Here is a 22,957-nt window from a genome sequence, read left to right on the forward strand (position 1 = left end):
GTTTCGCAGCTTGCTTTATTTTCTTTCCTGTTATTTATTTATTTAGTTTTAAAAACAAAACTCTCAATTCCGGTTATCCAGATAGAGGATTATAATTTAGGATAGGAATTGGTTAAATCAGTCTCTGTGGATTCGACCTTGTTTACCGCTATACACAATTGCACCCGTACACTTGCGGCGTGTTAAATAAAATAGCGAACAAGTTTCTGGACTTGTCACTGTTTTGTCTCCATGGTTGTTGCTCTCTTCGGAACTGAACTGGTTTCAGTTTCTGATTGTTTCTGTTGTTCTTCCCCCTGGATCGGTGAGGAAGACTCTGTTTCTTTGCTCCGTTGACATGTTGTCGTTTCAGTCCCGATGTTCCTTCCCCATATTTTGACTGAAATTTGCTCTCCAGTCTTCTTAGTAGGGCGAACTGGTTGGGGACCTCCTTGGCTGGTCTGTAGCTTTAAGGGGGAGGGACATTTCTTCTTGCCATCAGTTTTCTCTTATGAATTTCCTCCATATCATGATCCCTAGACTCTTCCGAAGTGATGTCTTCATATGTGTCAGTCACTTCCTGGATCATGATATTCTTTCCTTTATCGGAAGGAACCACTTTTCCTCTGATGTTTTCCAGAAGAGCTTTTGAAGGAAAGTTGGTCATCATATGATTGAGCCTCTTGATTTCATGAGATGCTCTATTACATTCTGATGTAGAAATTCTGAGCTTTCTTCCAGTCGAGTGTTCTCCATCATCAGTCCATCAAGACAGGTTTCATCTGGAAAATAGATGATCGTCTGATTCTTGATTCGCTCTTCATTGATCTCCTTTTCCATTTTCTGATTCTGCATTAGAAGATCTTCGAACATTTTCCTTAACTGACAGTGATCAGTCATGAGCTGATCATGATCAGTTTCGCTGACAGAGCTATCTCCAAATTCTGAGTAGTCTCTTGTAAACAATAAAGAGTTATCAGTATAAAGGGTTTTTGAGTAAGAGTTTACCTCTGGCCCATTCATTCCGTTGTCGTAGCTGTTGTCGGCCACACTTTCGGTGTCGTTGGCCATGAGGGCTTGACTCTCATCATTTGAGCTGGTGGAGTTGAAGGCAGATGATTCTAATGCATATTCGGAAGATCCTGCATCGTCAGCAACCATCGCTTTCTTTTTCGCATATTTGCGATGTCTTCTAGCTTTCATCTCTTTGCGCTCAGACTGTGACAATTTAGGGCATTCAAATCGATAGTGCCATTTCTTCTTACATCCATAGCATTCCACATCTTTTAGATTAGTAGCGGTTGATTTCCTTTCTCCGCTTTTATTAGTGGAATATCTGGACTTGCTTTTTCTCTCTTTTTCTCTGTAGTGCTGTTTGTGGAACTTCCTGTACTTGTGGAATTTGGATTCTGATTTATGCCTAATTGTTCGTATTTTGGGGGTTTGATTGTGGTATATTTGAGCTAAATATTCTGGAAATTGGTGCGTTTATGGGTTTGTTGATGCTTTGTAGGAGCTTTTGATAAAACAGGAGGAAGAATGCTAAGTTGGAGTTTTTGGATCAAAATTTGCTTATTTTGGGCTTAAAGTGGTGCCAAAGCTGACGGCGCATACTTTGCTGCCTCGCCAGAGCTGACAAAGTTGAAGTTCATTCGTTAGAGTGGATTTCCCGTGCCAGAGCTAGAGCTAACAATTCCAGAGTCGGCAGAGCTGAATTCCAAAATCGACAGAGCTAAAGTTCCAGAGCTGAGCGCCAGAACTGACCAAGCTCGACAGAGATGAATTTCATATGCTAGAGCTGAACTTACATTTCTAAAGCCGACTAATCCAGAGCTGACCAAACGCTCCAGAGCTGACTACTCCTACAGAGCTGACTACTTCTACAGAGCTGACTTCCAGCTCTGCCATGACTTGCCAGAGCTGCCAAGACTTGCCGAGCAAGTTATCCAGTGCAATCCCTTGTGCACGCACGCTGCCTTGATGTTTATCTTTTAGGCCCAGTTTGGCTGGGCCATTTTGAGGGTTTTTAGGGTTGATCGATAGTCTATATATAGGGCTTAATGTTCTTCATGAAAAATAATCCTTTATCTTTCGTTCCAAGAATAGCTTCGACCTTAGGCAATCAAAACAATCTTAGTTTAATTCTCGTTTTTCATAGTTCTTTAGTTTTCATAGTTTTCGTTCTAGTTAGCTTTCAATTCAGTTTTAGTTAGTTCTCCATTTCGAAGGTGTAATCAAGTGACAGTGATTTCATCATCGCGAAGTTATATGGTATTTCATATTTACATTAATTTCTTTGCCTCGTTATTAATTATGTTTTGCTTTCAATTATGCAATTTCTTTTATGTCAATTAGATTAGAACCTTTAATTTACAAATATTTAAATTCTTAGCGTAGTAACTTTTAATTCTTAGTTGCTTTTACTTTAATCGTTTAATTATGCCTAGGGTTAGTAATTTATTTCTGCATGAGTATTTACGTTTTGTTCTTTTCTGCCTAGTTAATGATTCTTTTTCGCCTAGTTAATTCTAAGATTAAGTTTTAAGTTGAGTTTAATTTACAAGCATTAGTTAATGATTCTTTTCTGCCTAGTTAATTCTTAAGTTTAATTTCTAGTTAAGTTTTAATTCCAAAGCTTTAGTTTAATTTTACTGTTTTCAATCCAATCTTTACCGTTTTCTTATGATACAATTAGAAGCCCTTTAAGATCTTCCTTGAGAGACGACATTGGGTCAACTTACCATTGCTAGAGTGCCCTTGTCCTATTGCAAGTCAATCTAGAGGTGTTTTAGGTTGAGTCAGATTTCATCTTGTTGAATCTTTCAGTTAATAGAGCATATTGACTGAAGAAGTCTTCTGGTTTGAGTTTCGTTGGTTCCTTTGACTGCTTCTTGCTTTCCTTTGCTGAAACTTTCAGCGCCGCTCATTTTGAAGCTAATGGAGCATCTTTGTTTGATCCTCCAGCTTTCTTTGTTTCAAGATTTCTCTGGATGTCAAACTCATTTGCCACGAGATCCGAGAAAAGCTTATTCGTTGGGAGCTGGTTGAATCCTGGCTTGTTCTGATGAGCAACTACATAGATCTGTCAATCTCCTCGCGGAAGTGCTCGTAGAATCTTTAGATTGATCTCTCGTTGAATGTATTTGTCCTTCGAGATGGATTGGACTTCGTTCAGGATCTGATTGAATCTGAGTTCCATCTCGTTGACTGATTCATTTTTGAGCATGAGGAAGGAGTCGAATTTTTAACAAGCTATTGATAACTTGTTCTTCTTTATTTCCTCAAATCCGATGCACATTCCTTCTAGAATGTCCCACGTCTCCTTTGCAGTCCTGCACTTGATGATCTTGGTGACGTGCTTGTCTGGAACTGTGCCGGAGATGATGCTTTTGGCGAGGTTGTCAAGCTCATCTTGCTTCCTTTCTTCTGTGGTGAAGTCAGCCTTTGATTTGATCTGGACTACATCAAAAGGATCTTTGGTTGGATCCAGAGGAACCCATTTGATCACCTCCGTGATGATGATGGGTCCTTTGGTAATGACTTCCCACATTCGGCAATGTTGGACGGTGAGGAAGCTCTCAAGTCGAAACTTCCATATGTCGTATTTTTCAATACTAAACATAGGTAGTGAGGATATTCTGCTGTGGTTAGTTTCCATAGAAGAAGAAAGCAGAAAACAACAGATAGGAAAAACAGTAAGGACTTTTTGAAAAAGAAAAGATTTCGAGACCTTTAAAGAAAAGGAGCTAGTTCAGTAGAACTTGATCAAAGCAAAATTGTTCTTGTGAACAACCACTCTGATACCAATTGTTAGGTCCGGAAGGTCTTGAATAGGTGTATGGGGGAGAGAATACACCTATAGGCTATTTTTGAAAATAAAACTTTGAAAACAAACAGACTCAACCTTTTAGTGAAAAGAGTTTTGCCAAAACAAGGTTGACGACTGATACTGAATACTCTTTAGTAAAGAATTATCAGTTAAGTCAAGGACTTTAACTGATACACGTAAGGCTTCAGTCGAGTTTGTTAAACAGAGAGATGTTATGAATCTAACTGACTATTTGAAGATAGATCAGTTAGACTAATAACACACGCAGCGGAAAACTTTTATTTTGAAATAGCCTGTGAGATTAATCACGTTGTCAACAGTTAAGTTTCTCTTTGCAATTAATCAGTTTTTAGTTTAAGAAAGTAAGAGCACAAGTAAGAAGGTAAACACTGAAAGCTGTAAATAACACAAAGATTTTTACGTGGTTCGGAAAACACTTCCTACATCCACGGTCGGTTGATCAAACCAACAACTTCACTGGGCATGTGCTTACGGGTGCACAGCAAATCGATGCGTGTGCTTACGGGTGCACAGCAAACCTGAACGTGTGCTTACAGGTGCACAACAAACCGAAATAGCTGAAGAGCCTATCTTCAGTACCAACACACTGGGTTGGATTTCTCAGTCCTAGCGCACATTGGGCACTAAGATCTCACGGAGATAGGGCACTGGCCTGAACTCCTTTTCGACACAAACTCTCAATTCGGTTCGTTGAAAAGAGGTTTGAAAACTTGCCAACTAAACCACAAAGAACAAGTTCTCTGCAGTCAGTTTTACTTGAGCTTTGGATATACAATATTTGCCTAAGTTCTAAGAGAATATATGTAATCAGCAGTGACTGATTTTGGCTTTGTGATTCTCTTCTTCGATTCAAATTTTGGAGAGGCTTAGTTTTGCTGAGTAACGAATTCGACAGCGTTTCAGCTTATGTTGTTGAATCGGTGAAGATTGAAGTGATCCTCGAGCGCAATTTATAGGAGACATCTTGAATAGATCCGTTGGCGGAGAAGGTCTTCAAGATTTCTTCCGTTAGAGAGTAATTTGAACTTGGGCTGATGCTCCAATCTTCGAGGTTCCTTGTTAGGTGAGAACGGCTATGTTGAAGAGCATGAGATGCGACATCTCTGAAAAGGTAATCACCAAAGAGGAATGACCTCTGCAGAGAAAGGACGATTCTGAGATCTCTGCATTTAATGCGGCTGTACTTCGGGAGTGCGTGGCTTCCTTTAAACTTTAGAGGTTCAGTCCGAGGAGGAATGTTTAACTGATACTTGACTTTAGTATCAGTCTGCTGAATCCATGTGGCGCGCATTAAGTAATCAGTCGAAACTGATCCTTCGACTGATAAGTCAAATATCAGTATTTGACTTTGCCTTAATCGTTACATCAGTCGGCATCTTCAGTCTTCAGTCCTTCGTTCTTCAGTCTTCAGAACATCAACTAAACTAGAAAAAGAACTCTAACACTTGAGTTCGAACGGTTCTAGTCTATTACAAGTGAAACCTATTGATTTTGGTATCATCAAAACTAGGATTAGGATATTTCATTAAGTTTCCAACAGGTATAGTGAGGCCAGTGGTGAGGCTGATAGTGAGGCCAGTGGTGAGGAGATGTCTAAGGGTGATGGTGAAGGTGTGTCTGAGGGTGAAGGTGATAGGATGTCTGATTAGTTATATGATATGGAAGTGGTGCAAAATGAGGGAAGTGTAGAAGGGAATGAAGATAGGCAAGAGGAGGGGCTGGAGGATGGTGACATTCCTTATTTTGGAGATGACTAGGGTCCTCTAGAAAATGCCACTTATTTTGAGATAGATGATGTTATTAAAATGGAGTGTTAGGGTGAGAGTAGTGAGGAAGACTATGTACGTAGTGATAATGATTCCTCAGAGGCCAGTCTAGCTGTTTTAGACTATTTCTGATGAAGAAAACATTGAAATGAGAAGAAAAAAAAACTTAAAAATGTGGATAATGTATTCAAGTTGATGAATGAGAAAGATGCTTTTGAAGCTGATTTAGAACATACCTATGTTTCTGACTATGAAAATGACCAACAAGAATATGTTTTTGAAGAAACTGATTCTCATTTTGAACAGAAAATGAGGAAAAAAAGAATAGTGTATGATCCTAACTGCAACCATAGCAAAATGCGAATTGTGATTGGTATGCATTTTCAGGATGGTATTCAATGTAGGGAGGCTGTTAGGTCCGGAGGGTCTCGAATAGGTGTATGGGGAGGGGGGAGAATACACCTATAAGCTATTTTTCTCTGAAAAACCAGAGGGATCTCAAGATTTAGATCAAAACGAAACTTTACACGCAAACTTAGACGCCTGTTAACTAAAAAGAGTTTTGACCAAACAGGGTTGACGACTGATACTGAAATACTCTTCAATAAAGAGTTATCAGTTAAGTCACTGAAACTTAACTGATGCAAGTTAAGGCTTCAGTCGAGTTTGCTAAAACAGAGATGTTACAAGTTTTCCTGACTATCAAAGGATAGATCAGTCAGACTGATAACATACGCAGTGGAAATAACTTTGTTCGTAATAGCCTTTGTCGAGCACATTGTTAGTCTTAGGTTTCTCTTTGCATGTAATCAGTATTCAGTTTATCAATTGAAAGAGCATAAGTAAGAATATAAAACTGAAAGCTGTAAATAACACAGAGACTTTTACGTGGTTCGGAAAACACTTCCTACATCCACGGTCGGTTGATCAGACCAACAACTTTACTTCGCAAATGCTTTTACTGGTGCACTGCAAACCTATCCGTGTGCTTAGTCGGGTGCACACAACCGAAACAACTGAAGATCCAGTCTTCAGTACCAACACTACACTCGCGTTGGATTTTCCACTCCTAGCACGAACCTGCACTAGGATCTCACGGAGTCAGAGTACCTTCCTGAACTCCTATTCGGCTCAAACACTCGATTCAGTAACTCGAAGGGAGGTTTGAAATTTTGCCAACTAAACTTCAAAGAACAAGTTCTTTGGAGTTAGTTTTGACGTAGGCTCTAGGTGACAGAGGTTTGCCTAAGGTCTAAGAGAATGTATATAATCAGCAGTGACTGATTTTTGGCTTTGATATTCTCTTATTCGATTCAAGCTTTGGAGAAGTTAAGCTTTGGGCTGAGTCGCAATTTTGGCAGAGCTTCAGCTTGTGTAGTTGAATCGGTGAAAATTGAAGTGATCCTCGAGCGCTATTTATAGGAGAGGTCTTGAATAGATCCGTTGGCGGAGAACGTCTTCAAGATTTCTTCCGTTGGAGAGCTTTTTGAATTTGGGCTGAGGCTTCAATCTTCGAGGTTCCTTGTTTGGTGAGAACGGCTATGTTGAGGAGCAGGAGATTTGACATCTCTGATAAAGTAGCCACCAAATAGGAATGACCTCTACAGAGAGGGATGATCCTGAGATCTCTGCATTTAATGTGGCTGTACTTTTGGAGTACGTGGCTTCCTTTGAACGTTGGAGGTTCAGTTTGAGGAATAATGTTTAACTAATACTTGAATTTAGTATCAGTCCGCTGAATCCACGTGGCACACATTAAGTAATCAGTTCCGGACTGACTCTTCAACTGAAACTTCAGTTGGTAACTCCAGTCTTCAGTCTTCAGTCCTTCGTCCTTTAGTCTTCAGTCTTCAGAACAGCAGACTAAACTAGAAAAGAACTCTAACTACAATTAAGGCCTATGGATTTTGGTATCATCAAAACAAGGATTAGGATATTTCAATAATTTCCCAACAATTTCCCCCTTTTTGATGATGCCAAAACCACACAACAGTTCTAGACATACAAAAGACTGAACTCAGAGCACAAGTTCTAAACCAGGGTGAATATTATTCCCCCTTAACAATAGAACCTAAAAACTTGTACTAAGAGCAAGAACACAACAGTTCAAACACAGAACGAGGAGAAAACAGAAAAACATTAATCAGAGCCTGGACAAAGAGTCATTGTCTTCAGGTTGAGATCAAAAGAAGTTCTTTTCATTAACAACAAGACTGATGAGACATCAGTCGAGGTACAGAGCAAGACTTACAAAGGAGTAAAAATTAAAAAACAAAAATACATGGGAAACCCATGGACTCCAGCAGTCTGCTTGGCTGCGCCTTTGAACTTCTTGATCTTCATCTTCAGTCTTCATGTTCCTAAGCTTGCTCCATTCACACTTGTTTTCCTTTGACTTGAGGTCTTCCTGGCTAATCTTCCTCATGATCATCTTGATGATCATATTGCTTAATCAGCTTCAGTCTTTTGACATTTCCCCCTTTTTGGCAACATCAAAAAGATAGAATTGACTGAAGGATGAAGCTAAGACCTTGCGCGGAAACAGAATTGCAGAAAGGTCCAGGGAAAGATGCTGAGGGTATGAAGGAGGTGGAGAATATGAAGGCTTAGAAGAAGAGACGAGGGAGATGGAAGAATGAAGAAGGCTGCCTTAGAGAGGGAGAAGGCTGCCTTGAATGGAGAAAGAGTGAGAGAAATGAAGAAGGGTATGATAGGGGAAAATCGAATCAGTGATAGCCGTGATGACCAATACTGTCGATTTCCCAGCACGAGGTCTTTGAATAATAGACCTTGTGCGGCTGGAGATGCCGGCCGGCAACGAGAGACGACTCATTGTTGTTGCATGCCAGGGAGGATTACAAGACATCTGAAATAAAGTTGATATCCTCCAGAAGCTTTGAGGCTTCTTGGCGCCAGGCATGAGGATGGAAGACGCTCTCGTCGCTGGATACAAGTGAGAATAGGGCAAACTTTGACGTCGAAGAGACGTTGAGATCCAGTGGAAGGCTCCGGTGAAGACCAAGTATGTGAGCGTCATTCTCCCACTCCATGACTTTGCAGTCATTGTATTCTCCTTTTGTTGGAACAAGCGCACATTAGAAAAACACGTTAATGCATAAAACAACTAGCTTACCAATTTATTCTTAAGTTCTTTGTAATGTATTGAAACTCTATAATCTATAAAAATATTATTTGTTATTATTGTACTTCTTTTTTAAAAAAATTAAATATACGAAATGTCCAAAAAAAATTCTCGAAGCGGGTCCCTGAATCCCCGTACAAATCCAGTCCCCCCTAATGTAAATTTTTGGGTCCGATGATCAAGAATTAATGGTAGTTCCCTTAGCAGACGCCACTCCCACCTTCCTTTGATGGAGACGAATGGGACCACAACTGCAGCTACGATGGCCTGCTCATTGAAGACAGAATCAACATTGCTACGCTGCATTTAGGTTTCATCCATTCGTCGAATTTCCCTTTCAAGTTCCACACTAATAGATTAATGCGACGGTAGTGCAGCTTATGATTACCCTAATCGGGTCAATAAATTATTTTTCCCATCTTTTTTATGAGCAAAATTTTACTAATATTATTCGAAAGATTTGGATGACACTATTTAAACAAGATTTGGTTATTTTGTGGCGGTGCAAAAGTTGACCTTTAATTGGACCTTAAAATAAGCTCCATTTCTTAACAATTTTTAAAGTTGTTTTTTTCAAGAAATGTTTCTAAGTTAAACAAAAAGGATTATTTTAAATAAAAAAAAGGATAAAATACATATTCTTTCATTTTTCTTAAAGTTAACAAAAAAAATAAGATATACATTTTTCCTTTTTCTAAAAGAGAAATATGACGAATAATTCTTATAAAAGTTTTAATTCAACGAATTTTGGATTTGATTTGTCAAATAAAAAGAAAAGCTCCCCTAGAGTAACATTGTTATAGACTTTATTCTCGAACCATCTAAATCAAAACGAAACATAGTAATAAAATCTAAGACCAAAGATCTTAGGTTCGAATTCCCTATGGCCCTGTCTTTTAATTTTTTTATTTAATATTGTAAATTAAAAATAAAAATGTAGTAGTAAAGCACTTCTATTTTACTGTCCAAAAACATCATTAGCTTTGAAATCAGTTATTAAGGCACAAATTTAAATTTGGACAACTTCGAAGGAGATGACATTCAATGATGACTCAGCAACATCTATGTAAGAATTCAGAAAATATTGTCTAACACATAAATATCCGTACATAAAATAATGAGTTAAATTTTGAAGTAGCCAAAATGAAGCATAAAACACAATTTATGGCCACACATTGAAAAAATATAAAATTTGGACATTTTTATTGATTTAAACGTTTTTACCCTTAATAAGGCGGACCGGATAGAATCAGGCACGCGGGTCGCGTGCCGGGTCGGGTTAAGCACTTATGGCACTATTAGTGTCATAAGTGCCAAGATTTTACTTTGGTTTTATTTTGGATTTCCGTTGGCACTTAAGTGCCAACGAAAATCCAAAATAAAACCAAGTAAAATGGTCCAGTGCCAACGGAAATCCAAAATAAAACCAAGTAAAATGGTCCTTTTGGCATTTATGGCACTAATAGTGCCATACGTGCAACAAAAACAACAATAATAGAATCAAGAAATCATAAATGGATAATCTAAACCCTAAATCGAATATCTAAACCCTAAATGGAACATCTAAACCCTGCGGGAAGTGTTTAAAATGATCATTTTGGCACTTATGGCACTAATAGTGCCGTAAGTGCCAACAGAAATCCAAAATAAAATCAAGTAATAAAATGATGCGTATGGCACTTATGGCACTCATTTTCCCGCGAGCGCGCAACTCACCCATAAGCTTCCAGCGGCCGAGCAATCACCCCAGCGGCCAAGTAACAAGAGCAAATTAAACATACCACCTAATTATGACCATATTTTGATGTTTTAAGATTAAGGGCCAAAAATTGATTTTCAATCTTCATTATTTTTCTTGGATAGCTTCATTTCGATTTTGCAAGCTTTGGAACAATTTTACAGCTTGCAATTACTCTGTCGATTGTGTAGTGCAAGAAATCTCTTGAATATTCGCAAATATTGAAAAACCACCATATATAATCTTCCTCCGCCAAGTCAGCACCGCCAAACCTCCTCCGCTGTCTACGGCGGCTCCGCCCATATATGCTCATTTGCTGAGCGATATGGTATAATGTGTGATATTTTTTATTGGAATATTTTTTTTTTCGTTTATTAAAAATAGTCATTTTCTTTTATCATTTTGAGACGTCCATAAAAATTAGTTTCTTTCTATTTTCGAACACTGACATGGTGAAGCATTTTCTCCATTCATAATATAATTAATTATTATTATTAATACTACTTTTTAAATAGTATCCATTTTTCACTCATAAACACTCAACTTTTTTTTTTTAATCAGAAAAAGAGGGCAATATAATAAACCACAAAACATTGGTACTAGAAGTACCAGCACAATACAGACGAAGAGATTAAGGCGCCCAAAATAGGGGCCAAAGTCTCCGGGATTAAGAGAACAAAAACTAAGAAAGAGCTAAGCAAACGATTACACCCAATCAAAACAGCAAAACACAGCTACTAGTCTAGACAACCCAATCATAATACACTCAACTATTTTTTATTACAACTTGTGCCGTTTCTTTTCAGGACTATTTATTTGGACGCATAGAGTATTAGATATTATATCATGTTTGATAAGATATTTAAAAACATGATACGCTTTCACAGCTCTGCAATATGATACAGAATCAAAAAGATATAAATAATAGATAACAAGTCATTAATTTATAAAAGAATATTGATTTTTGAAGCAAAAAATAATAATAAAATGCTCTAGTTATCAATCACAAAAATATTATATTTTTGAAGCAAAAAAAGACATTTTAGAATGCTCTAGGTATCTATCATATTTTTTTTTATCATGCATAACAAACGAGTTGAGATTGAAGCAGAAGTATCGAGCTAATTATTTAGCCCATGTTTGATTGAGTTTTTTAGAGTTGAAAAATGATTCAATTAGTTGAATTCATTACTTATTGTTTGATTTAGATAATGAGTTCACCATTACCCAAACTTGAGGGTAACCAAATCACCCAATTTGTTACCCCTCATAATAGAGGGGAAATAAAAGAAAATCTTATTAATGATTCATTTCTATTGTTAAATTAAATACTCAATATAAATAATGATTATTGTTACCATTTCATTTCTTTATTTAATTGCATTCTTCTACTTGAACCAAACGAGCACTTAACATGTAAATTCACTTTTTCTGTTCTAGTTTAAAGATCGCATTTAAACTTTAAACAACAAATAGATAAAAAAAAAAAAAACAAAAAAAAACAAGGCAGTGGTTATTGCATTAAGCTGCGGCAGCCTTGACTTTCTCGATCAAGTTGGCGGCCTCCTGCACGGTGGCGATGCTCTCGGCGCCGCCCTCTCCGACGGAAACCCCGAACTTCTCCTCCAGCGCCATCATGATCTCCACCGTGTCCAAGGAGTCGGCGCCGAGATCGGCGAACTTGGTTTGCGGCGTCACCGTGCACTCCTCCACCGACAGCTGCTTCGCGATCGTGCTCCGCACCACCTGCACGGTTTCCAGCTGCGCGGCCGTGCACGAAATCCTCGACTTTCGGGCTTTCGCCACCTGGATTTGACGGGCTTTGGGCGCCAGCCTCAGCCCCGCAGCCCTTGGAGAGGCGCTGAATGCGGCGGCGATGGGTTTGGCGCCGGAAACGGAGCGGTGGCTGAGGGCCGCGGCGGGCGGAGGAGCTTTTACGGTAGAAGCAATCGAAGCCATTGAATAATATGATGAATTAATTAATTAATATAGTGTGGGTTTTGGAGGTGATGGTTGGAGATTAAATTCGTGTGCATTTAAAGGGAAGAGATTGAGAAAGATTATAAAACTTTGACGTTCATAACTATGTCGATTTATTTCTTCTACATAGTTGCCACTGATATCAACAATGGTACGAGATTCGTCGACGGAATCAGAGTTTTAATTTTTTGGTTTGTAAATGATTTAGAAGGTGTTTGATACTCAGCTTATAATCTCTTTAAAACAACTTATAAATTGTTTAGGATCTTATAAGCTCCTTTAAAGTGTTTAGCAAAATAAGCTACCAAAGAGCTTATAAGCTGTAAAAGATCCCAAAAAAATAAGTTCATCTACGCTAACTTTTTTTCTCATTTTCTTATAAGCAAAACTCATTTTATAAAAATAACTCAACTAGGGTTTTTTATTTTCATTATGTATCAATATTTCACCTATTTTTGATTTTCTCTCTATAACAAAAATTTTCTCTCTCTAATTAAAAAATTCTCTTTTTAACTTATAACCTCAATTATTCAAGCACTTTGATAATTTATAAGATCTTAAGAAATTACATTTTATAAGCTCAAACATTATAAACTTTTTAAAATAAGCTTAGTCAAACACCTTAAGAAATTACATTTTATAAGCTCAAACATTATAAACTTTTTAAAATAAGCTTAGTCAAACACCTTAAGAAATTACATTTTATAAGCTCAAACATTATAAACTTTTTAAAATAAGCTTAGTCAAACACCTCTTCATGTTTTGTTTTTTTTGGCCTCCTAGCTTCAATGCTGACATGCATTAATTTGATAAGTTTCGAACCTGCGCCAATTTTCAATGGAACAAGCGCTTTTTCCACTTACCTTCCGATTTGTTTCTTCAATGCTGACGTGTATAACATGCATGCATCTCTCTACAGATCTTCAAAAAACTTGCATTCTTGAACAAGCTTATAGTTAAGCTACTTAGGGTAGATTTGGAGAAGGGCGAAAATGGTATCTTCCCATTTGAAAGATAAAATAAAAAATTATTAATCTTTTACATAATATATAAATTATTCTACTCTTAAATTGATCAGCATTAGCTTAGTTTATTAATGCTCGACCATTGATGATATCTGCCCATAATGCTCCATCATTGATGTTTGACTCGCAATGGTCGAGTATGTCGTGCATTAGTGAATTTTTTAAGAATGATCGATTACTTGATTCACAATGGTTGAGTATTTACAACTAATGCTCAACATATTTGACTCGCATTGGTCGAGCATCTCGAAAAACTAAAGTGATATTTAAATTGATTTCAATTTAAAGCAAAACATTATAAAGAAAAATTCACAATAAAAAAATAATATTATGAAAAAGGCAAAAAAAAAGTTAAAACAATAAAATAAAAATAAAAAAACTAAAAAATATATTTATTCAAAAAAACAAGAGAAAGGAGATATAATTTTTTAAAAATTTAATTTTAAATAAATATAACTTTTACATAAATTAAATATTTACATAAAGTAGTATCAAATTAAAGCTCTTAGTGTGAGCAGTTGTACGACGTTTTTATGCTTGTTAAGGAGAAGATAGTCTTAAGGAGAAAACTGATTTACATATATTTTTTATCGTGATTTTATATGATTTTTTCTTTTCCTCTAAAAAAACTCTTATCGTGATCATTAATTTGATATGTATGTTAAACATTTTATAATTAATAAAATTTCACAAGTTTTAGAAAAAATTAAAATAAGAAAAATAAAAAGATAAAGATAAAGGAAATAATTCAAAAAAATACAATTTACAAATACACCTTCAATTTTATTATAACTACAAAATTGTCACTTAATTTTAAAATTGATTTCAAACTCAAAGTTGTCTTTTTAATATATTATAGATTATAGATATAAAGTATAGATTATAGATACATGGCCGAGACGTTGCCTTGGATTTCATCCAAACAAATACTCAATCATCTATAATTGTTGGGTCCCGGAGGGTTGACTGAACAAGTGTGTGTGTGTGTGGGGGGGGGGGAGAGTACACCTGAAGGCTATTTTTGCGGCGTAAAACAAACTGATCGAATTTCAATTAGAAAGATGGCCGAAGATTGATACTGAAGTGGCTTCAATAATTTGACTTCAGTCAAGCACAGAGCTTAACTGATATCCACGTAGGGCTTTGAAGGAATATTAAACTGAATTAACACTCGACTTGCCCAAGGATCGTCTCTTGGATTATCTTAATTCACCATACATCGATTAAACCTAGCATGCTCCTATTAATTTAAATACTGCACCGAGGAGTTCAGAAAAACCTAAAGAATTCCTAAGAATTCATCAATTCGCCACTGAACAGGTCAGTCAACTTCAATGCTCCGTTTGATCCCTCAAACGACCTCTAATCATATTTTTCTCAGAAATACGACTTCTTCATCTTCAAAAGAACTTTCCGTGGTTTTCTGTTTCGCTTGAATCAGAGTTCTGTAGCAGAAGTTATGGCCGTTCTTCGGAGACTGCCAAAACTTGATTTCCTGCAAAAAACTGACTCCAGCTCTGATCTTCTGGACTGTATCCCGCTCAATCTCCGACGTCGGATGGACGACGATCCTCGAAGATTCCTCGGAGAAAAACCCACTCAACAGGCGCGCCGCTCAACTCTCACAGAAAACCTAATTCTAGTAATTTAATTTTACGTCTGGTGTATTCTGTTCTGAGAGCTGAACTGTATTTATAATTATAAATACAGGATATGGGCCTGACTTATGAGTTAGGTTATTTTTTTCCTACTGGGCTCAGGAGTCTTTGGGCCAGCCCAGGGATCAAATACAAGAAATAAAGATGGGCCTCAAATGAATTAATTCTTATGATCAGCCCAGATCATAATTAACTTATAAGTAATTCATTCCACTAGAAAATCAATTTATTGCCGATGATGGGACTTGTATTTTAGACTTATCGAACCCCCGTATTTAAGATATCCAACATCCATTAATTAATTCAAGCTTCTGACAGCTTATATTAATTAATTTCTTATTAATCCTTAAGTAGTACCACTCAACCTTATTATTGCAACTGAACTTAATCAACCTGCATGGTTTAGTGCAATAAACCTTTTGAGCTCCTTAAGGGGTTGTTATCATCCTATATCGGATACGATCACCTAATACATACTATCAAATGTCATATATAAATTGCTATCACCCAAGATACACAACACTCAAGTTAATATGTAACTCTCACCCATAGTAAGTCAAAGTGATACACAAATTTATATATACACCTGAAATCTTATTAGGATTTAGGTCTCATTAAGTCACAGAGATCTTGATTTATCACTTAGGTCAGACAGAAGAATACATCTCACTGTGATCCTATCAATACGTTTACACACACCAGTATAGACAAGTAGCCAAGATAAACTACTTCCATCTATATTGTAGCCTAAACCAACAACTCATCCTAGAGTCGTCTCGGCTGTGATCAATTTTATATCTCATGAGGTTATTCCAATTATATGGTCTTCTGTGATCTACAACACACCATATAATCTACTTATATAGAGATAATAGGACATACATATGCAATTATGAATAATTCAGATAGGAGATTAGATAGTGAACTCAGGAATCATTGTATACAAGCATAAAAGTTCTTGCTTTCAATATACAAATCCAATAGGCTTCATTCTAGAGTTTGCAAAACAGAGTAGAATTATTGAGCTTACTGACTATCAGATGATAGTTCAGTTAGGGCATGTTTGATATTGGCTAATACACTGTATTAGTTAATTTAGTACAGATCAGTCTAGTGTTTGATATTATTTAGTAATAATGCGGATGACCCGGTTTAATCCCACGACCCAGTATTATTAATCCAGATTTCTTAGGATTAATAATACCACCTCCCCCATAGGATTAACTTAAACCAGGATATTCTGTATTTAGCCATGATAGCAAACACCAACTCAGTATTAATAATCTGTCATTATCCACGCTAAATATCCTGGTTACAAATTATCCTACATAATCCTTTACTGAAAACCAAACGAGCCCTTAGACTAATAACTCATCAACGGAAATTTAAACTTAACGCCAATAGCCTTTTGAAAAGGTTTGTCACTTATAAAATCCTTGGTTTCACTTTTCAGTTAATCCAGTTAAGTTGAAAACAGATTTAGCACATATAAAGAAAAACTAAAAGCAGATAAAGAACACAAGAGTTTTTACGTGGTTCGGAAATAAAGTTCCTAATCCTCGGTCAGATACATAGTCAGACGACAAACACTCTGGGCTAATGCTTAAAGGTGCACAACAAACCCACCAACACCCTGGGTTGGATTTTTCGCTCACTCTTAGCATGCTTAGACACACTCGAGCCCTATCAGCACTTGGCTAAGATCTCTGGAGTCAGAACCCTGGTCTGAACTCTGCTATTCTCAAACATTCTTTTCGCTCGGTTGAAAAGTGAGTTTGATCTCTTCCAACTAAGACTACTGAGAACAGGCTCTCAAGTAATCCATTCTAAGCTTAAAATAAAACGGGGTTCCCTAGATTTATAAGAGAGTTTAGATAATCAGCTAGACTAATTTTACAACGTTTGGGTACTCTATTCTTCGATTCAAAGTTATATCTATAAAAGGGCTGGCTTGTTATTTTGACAGAGCTTCAGCGTATGTCATGAATCGGTGAAGATTGCAGGCGTTTCTCAAGCTCTATTTATAGGCGAAGTCTTGAATAGATCCGTTGGAGAGATGGTCTTCAGGATTTCTGCCGTTGTGAGAGAATGTCACTTCTTGGGCTGAGGTGGCAATCTTCGAATACTCCTTGTAGCAAATATTTGAATTGCCTTGTACTTGGAGTATGATGCTTCTGCATCTTTACATGAAAAAGGGAAGTTCTGGTACTTGCAAGGACGATCTTCAAATCTTCGGCATTTAAGGCACTTGTACTTGAGCATTTAATGTGGCGTGTCTGATACTCTTTTCTTCAGTCCGATGCAGAATGTCGACTGGTACTTGATACTGACTTCAGTTCGACTATGACATGAATTGCATGAGTATCTCTGACTTGTGACTGATGCTTTTTAGTCAGGATGCGTCCTTCTGTAGTGCAGTTCAATATGCTTCAGTTGTTCTGCCTTCAGTCTTCAGGAAAGGTCTTTAGTCTTTGCCGCTTCAGTCTAAATTAGTGAGGACTAAAACACTTAAGTCCATAAGAGAAATACGAATAAGATAAGCTTTCTAATAGTTTTGGTATCATCAAAACCATGGGGTTGGATATCTTTTTGTGTCCCAATAATTTTCTTTTTTTTTATGATGTCAAAACCTTACAAGTAGTCCTAAACAAAGCAACGACAAAGTAGAAGAATTCTAGACTGGGTAATTGAGATTCCCCCTAAATAAAATATCCTATCATTGTGTAGGATTAGAGGAACCTACTGAAAAAAAGAAAAGAAAAGCCGACAATAGGTAAGCATAAATCATAACAATAATACGGAGCCTGGACAACAATGGATTATCATCAGGATGGGATCAGAAGGCATGAGGATTTCATTGTTTAAGGAACTGATGAGACATCAGTAGAGTACATAGACTGAAACTAGGTGCCGGATGACCACAACAAGATATTTAGCTAGGGCTTTTGACCGTAAATCCTGAACACAGTTAATGTGACATGGTTGATGCTCTTTTGATGTCCAGTAGGATTGAATTTCCAGATCTTGCAGATTGTATCGATCTCCTTTTTGATGATTTCTTGATTGACTAGTCCTTTAGGTCGAGGAGGAGATACCTCTTTCAGCAGAGGAATCATTGGGAGTTTGTCATTATTCCTTACAGCTTAAATTAACCTTTCGATTTGTAGTCTTTCTGACCAGTAGTTAAGAAAGTATTTCCATGCTAGCTCTTGGTTTTCAGATTCTTGATTGATGTTTGCAAACTTGACCCATTTGGTGTAAATCTCCTTGAGGACTTCCCACCAGTCGTTTAAGTCCTCTGGTATCCAAGAGTCACTGCGTTCGAACTTCTATATATCACACAATTTTAATAGTACTATTTTACCACCAAAATTTAAAAATTTGATTTTTTTTTTCTTTTAACATTTTTTTATTTATTTTTCTATTTTCTTTTTTTCTAATTTTTTTTCTTTATCCTTTCATTAAAAAAATTGTGTAGTTCACTAATGATAAGATAATCAATATGTTTCTCTAATTAAAAATTATGATAAAAAAATTTAATTCGATATATAACACTCCATTGGTCCATGTTAAGTGTGGTATGGATAGGAGGGCTCGTGTTTGAAAATAGTGGAGAAAGAGTCTCATTGATAAAATAATTATCGGTCAAATAGTATAAATTAAAATTTAAACACATATGAAAATAGTTGTTATCATGTTTATTCAAGTTATTTGGCACGTATTCACTCACGATTCACTGATAGCACAATTGTTATCAGCTTTTTAATAAGAATAAAATATCACTTTAAACCTCAAACTATTTGTGCACTATCAATTATATCCTGAACTATTGAAAATATTTTTTTTAACCTTGAAATATCAATTTTGTATCAATTGTACCCTTCATCTATTTTTCACCTTTTGAATTTGTAATTAATAAGGCATATAATCACGTCATTTTACATAATGTAGGTAAAAAAAAAAAAGAATAATTCTAAATACATTGTGGCATCCGGTGAGCCACATCAAATTTTTGGAGCAAAAAAATTAGACGAATGGTACAATTGATACAAAATTGATAGTTCAAGGTTTAAAAAATCATTTTCGATAGTTCAGGATATAACTGATAGTGCGAAAATAGTTTGAGGTTTAAAGTGATATTTACCCTTTTAATAAAATCGAAATCCATCTAAAATAATATAACATTATTAATTAATCAATGTTATAATTTTTTTCGAATCAATGTTATAAAATTAAATTTAAAAAATTGAGCAATTTTATTTATAAAAATAAATTCTATTTTATTCAAAAAGTTATATAGAAATAATGAGTGTAACTAAATTTCTTATTTAATATTTAATATATAGAATCACACATATTGACTCTGTTCCAGCGGACGTCGCCGGTTCTCGCCGCCTTCGGCGCAGCGAGGCCGACTTCTCTCCTTCCCCCTCACTTCTTCTCTTCTTCCTTTCCCCCAAATAAAAATACATCTAGGGTTTCTAGTTTTTAAATTTTGATTTTCTCTTCTTCACACCTTCCACTCCATCGCCATGAATATGTTGCCCTATATAATGGCGGAGCGTCGCCACCAGCTACCACCATCTCCTTAATTCTCTTGTCTTGTAATTTGCCAATCATGGAAGCGCATAATTACGTAGTTTCTTGGTGGCTTTTTTTTTTTATGGTTGTGATCTTGTCTTGTGGTGGTTATGGAGGTGTTGAAGCTGTCATGGAAGGGAGGTTTTCACCTTCGGTCGCCGGAAAAGGGATACAAAACTATGAAAATACTGGTGTCGATGTGGGCTTGACGACTAGTGGATATGATAAAGGTCGAGGTTTTGGGCTTGGAAGGGGTTGGGGTGGTTGATCACTATTTTCTTAATAACAAAATACCGCAACTAACACGGTGTAATTGTAGCATATATAAATATAGCAATCGAGTATCGTATCCTCAGGAACTGACACAATGAAACAACTCTAGCTATCTCCTAAAGAAACTAAAACAGTAGACAAACAAACGAAATTGAAGAAGGTTTAATTAAAACTAAACTCAATGAGCAACAAATAAAATTCCCGAATAAAATTAAATTATAAAGACAACTGATCCTAGGGTAGTAATTTCATTAACTAAATCCACATAATAAATCTATTAATCATATTAACCAGTTTAATCCAGTTATGATGAGAGATCACTTAATTAATCAATCACTCTTGCTAGAGCAGCAACAATCGTAGATTAGTAAATTCTCTATTTCTGCTAGATCTCAAGAAAATCTACAAACTCCCAATAGTTTCTAAGAATAGCTCCCTATGATCCACTTATCTCCGTTGGGTCTAACCAGCTATCTCCGTTGGGTCTCAAGCCGAATAACTACATATGCAAACTATTGATCAGATAATTCACACGAATTCAAGCACCAGGAATTATGAATCATAAACTGGAAGGTAAATAGGTACTAACAAATAAATCACATGAACCTAATTAACAATTTACAAACCCTACAATCAGATAAAGAACTTAGCCAGACATATTAAAATAAAACATAAACACAAATAAAAAGAACGCAATTGAAAGAACTGAATTAAATAAAATTGAAAGAATGATCTTGAATCTTCAATCCTTGCAGAAATCCAATCCAAGCTCTAAAAACTGGAAAACAATGAAAAATAAAAGCTAAACACTCTTTTATGCTTTTCATTTATTTCCAGCAAACAAAGTCGATTCTCTAACAAATTTCTCAATATACACTCGACTTTCGCACTTTTTTTTTCTTTTTTTTCACATTTTTTTTTTCTTTTCACAACTTTCAAGAGCTTATAAGAGTAAATAGTAACATACTATCATCCCTTCTTTTTCATGACCCACTATGAACATTCACCACGCAGAGATCCTCATATACTACATCACCCCCTATCATCCGGCTAAAGAATAAAAGCTAAATAGGCTCAAAGTGGATAACAAAGGATAATTTTTCCGTTAAGGACAGTGTTTGGAAAAAATTGTGGCTAACGAAAGATGGCCTAAAATCATCTCCTAATCCTGAACACAACAGCAACCTCAATACAGAAACCATGGCGAGTTCTAGAAGATCACCACATGCATGACAAAACTCACAACAAAGAATAAATTGTGTATGATAAACAGTTATGGCTCAAAATCTCACAGGTTTATTCAACGTCCCAAAGTCAAGGTTAAAATCACTCTAGAGTTATGCAAATTAGTTCCAATTATGCTCAAATCATGAAAGAAAATCAAACTCAATTTTTTTCTCACATAAATCATCATTGGCATCTCACCAGAAATCTAATGGAGCAATAATCAACTCAAAAACAGAACAATCACACACTACCAACCAAGCAGGATAAAACAATAAAGCCAACAAAAAGATAAAAGTGATACACATATCTACTCTCACCCCTCCCCCAAACTTATTACAGAACATAAGTTCGAAAATAAGTTTGGAGGGATGATGATATGTGTGTCACTACTAACAGAAATACATGCTCCATGGTGGTGATATGAACGAGGCGCGAGTTTCCGCATCTTCCAAGCTCAACTGCACTAAACCCTGAAACGAAGAAAACAAGAAAACAAAGAAACAAAAAGAAACTAAAAGAAAGAAAAACAAAACAAAGAAAACAGTTGGGTTACCTCTCAACAGGTGCTTAATTTAACGTCTAGAGCTCGACGATACCTCATGGCCTCAATGAACATCAAACGCAGCGGGCGTGACAGATCGCCCAACACAAACAGAGGTAGAGGACCCATGCGCATCAGCTGCACAAAAAATGACACTTCCATTCGGCACATCTATCATACCTCGCCCCGTAGCTAAGAATGATCGACCAAGAATCAACTGCGAATTTGCATCTTCAGGAATATCGAGGACCAAGAAATCCGTAGGGAAGACAAGCTTGTCAACCTTCACAAAGATGTCTTCAAGCTTTCCTCTCGGCTTTACTCTTGATCGGCCCGCCATCTGAATCTCCATCGAGGTTGGCTTGAGATCTCCAATTCCCAACTGCTTGAAAACAGAGATGGGCATCACATTAAAAACAAGTGAGCGAGTGATAGTGCAGTTGATCCTGGGCTTCTATTCCTTCTTACCAAACTAAGAAAGCGGGAAAAAAAGGAAGTAAGGAAAAGAACGAAAACAAACTACTCTCAGGTCCAAGACTAACGAATCCTTGACTTCAATCACTGAGAATTACTGATCTCAAATAACTGAGAGAAAGAAAGATAAGGGATTTCAAGTCAATCCCGAAGAGAACAACTAAAACTAACGACTTTATCCGAGCTTTGACTTCTGATTTGCCACGATTGGTTTGATAAACTGCCATGAGCCTTGGTCAAATCCTGCCAGCGCGCTGCGGATAGTTAGGGCGTACGAAGCGCGAAGGGGATGGATGTCTGAGCGGTTGAAAGAGTCGGTCTTGAAAACCGAAGTATTGATAGGAATACCGGGGGTTCGAATCCCTCTCCATCCGCGAGGTCATAAGTTATCTCTTGCCTTATCTATCAATACCGACAAGACCAGAAGGAACAAAAAGAAAGACTCTAACTCAAGAAAGAAGAAAGTCAATTTCAAGTTCTCGTACTTCCGGAAGAATTCCTCCTTCTACTGTGACCGCTATCTAGCCTTCTTTCATGACTTTTGAAGCTTGCTTTGACAGGTCCGGATTCAGCTCCAAAACGACTTCCTTTCTTTATAGTTTTCCCCGTCAAGTTTTTGAAGACTCGCCCTCGAGTCGTTGTTGAAGGGTATCTCTCTCTACTGTGGATGCGCTACCTTCTGTGAGTGCTTTCTTCACCATAATAAGGAGAAAGATTGAAAGT

The 22,957-nt window shown here is 36.7% G+C and overlaps 1 protein-coding gene and 1 non-coding gene across 2 annotated transcripts; one reads left to right on the top strand and one right to left on the bottom strand.

Annotated features, from left to right (window-relative positions):
- Positions 1-11,835: 11,835 nt before the first annotated feature.
- Positions 11,836-12,584, bottom strand: LOC130996963 (uncharacterized). The gene has a single exon (XM_057922256.1). It carries the CDS (start codon positions 12,432-12,434, stop codon positions 11,997-11,999), a length of 438 nt encoding a protein of 145 aa, XP_057778239.1. The 5' UTR covers positions 12,435-12,584; the 3' UTR covers positions 11,836-11,996.
- Positions 12,585-22,521: 9,937 nt separating this feature from the next.
- Positions 22,522-22,608, top strand: TRNAS-UGA (transfer RNA serine (anticodon UGA)). The gene has a single exon. It is a non-coding gene; the product is annotated as a tRNA-Ser (tRNA).
- The last annotated feature ends 349 nt before the right edge of the window (positions 22,609-22,957 follow it).

The sequence above is a fragment of the Salvia miltiorrhiza genome, chromosome 8 (genome assembly GCF_028751815.1).
Source record: "Salvia miltiorrhiza cultivar Shanhuang (shh) chromosome 8, IMPLAD_Smil_shh, whole genome shotgun sequence".
NCBI classification, from domain to species: Eukaryota; Viridiplantae; Streptophyta; class Magnoliopsida; order Lamiales; family Lamiaceae; genus Salvia; species Salvia miltiorrhiza.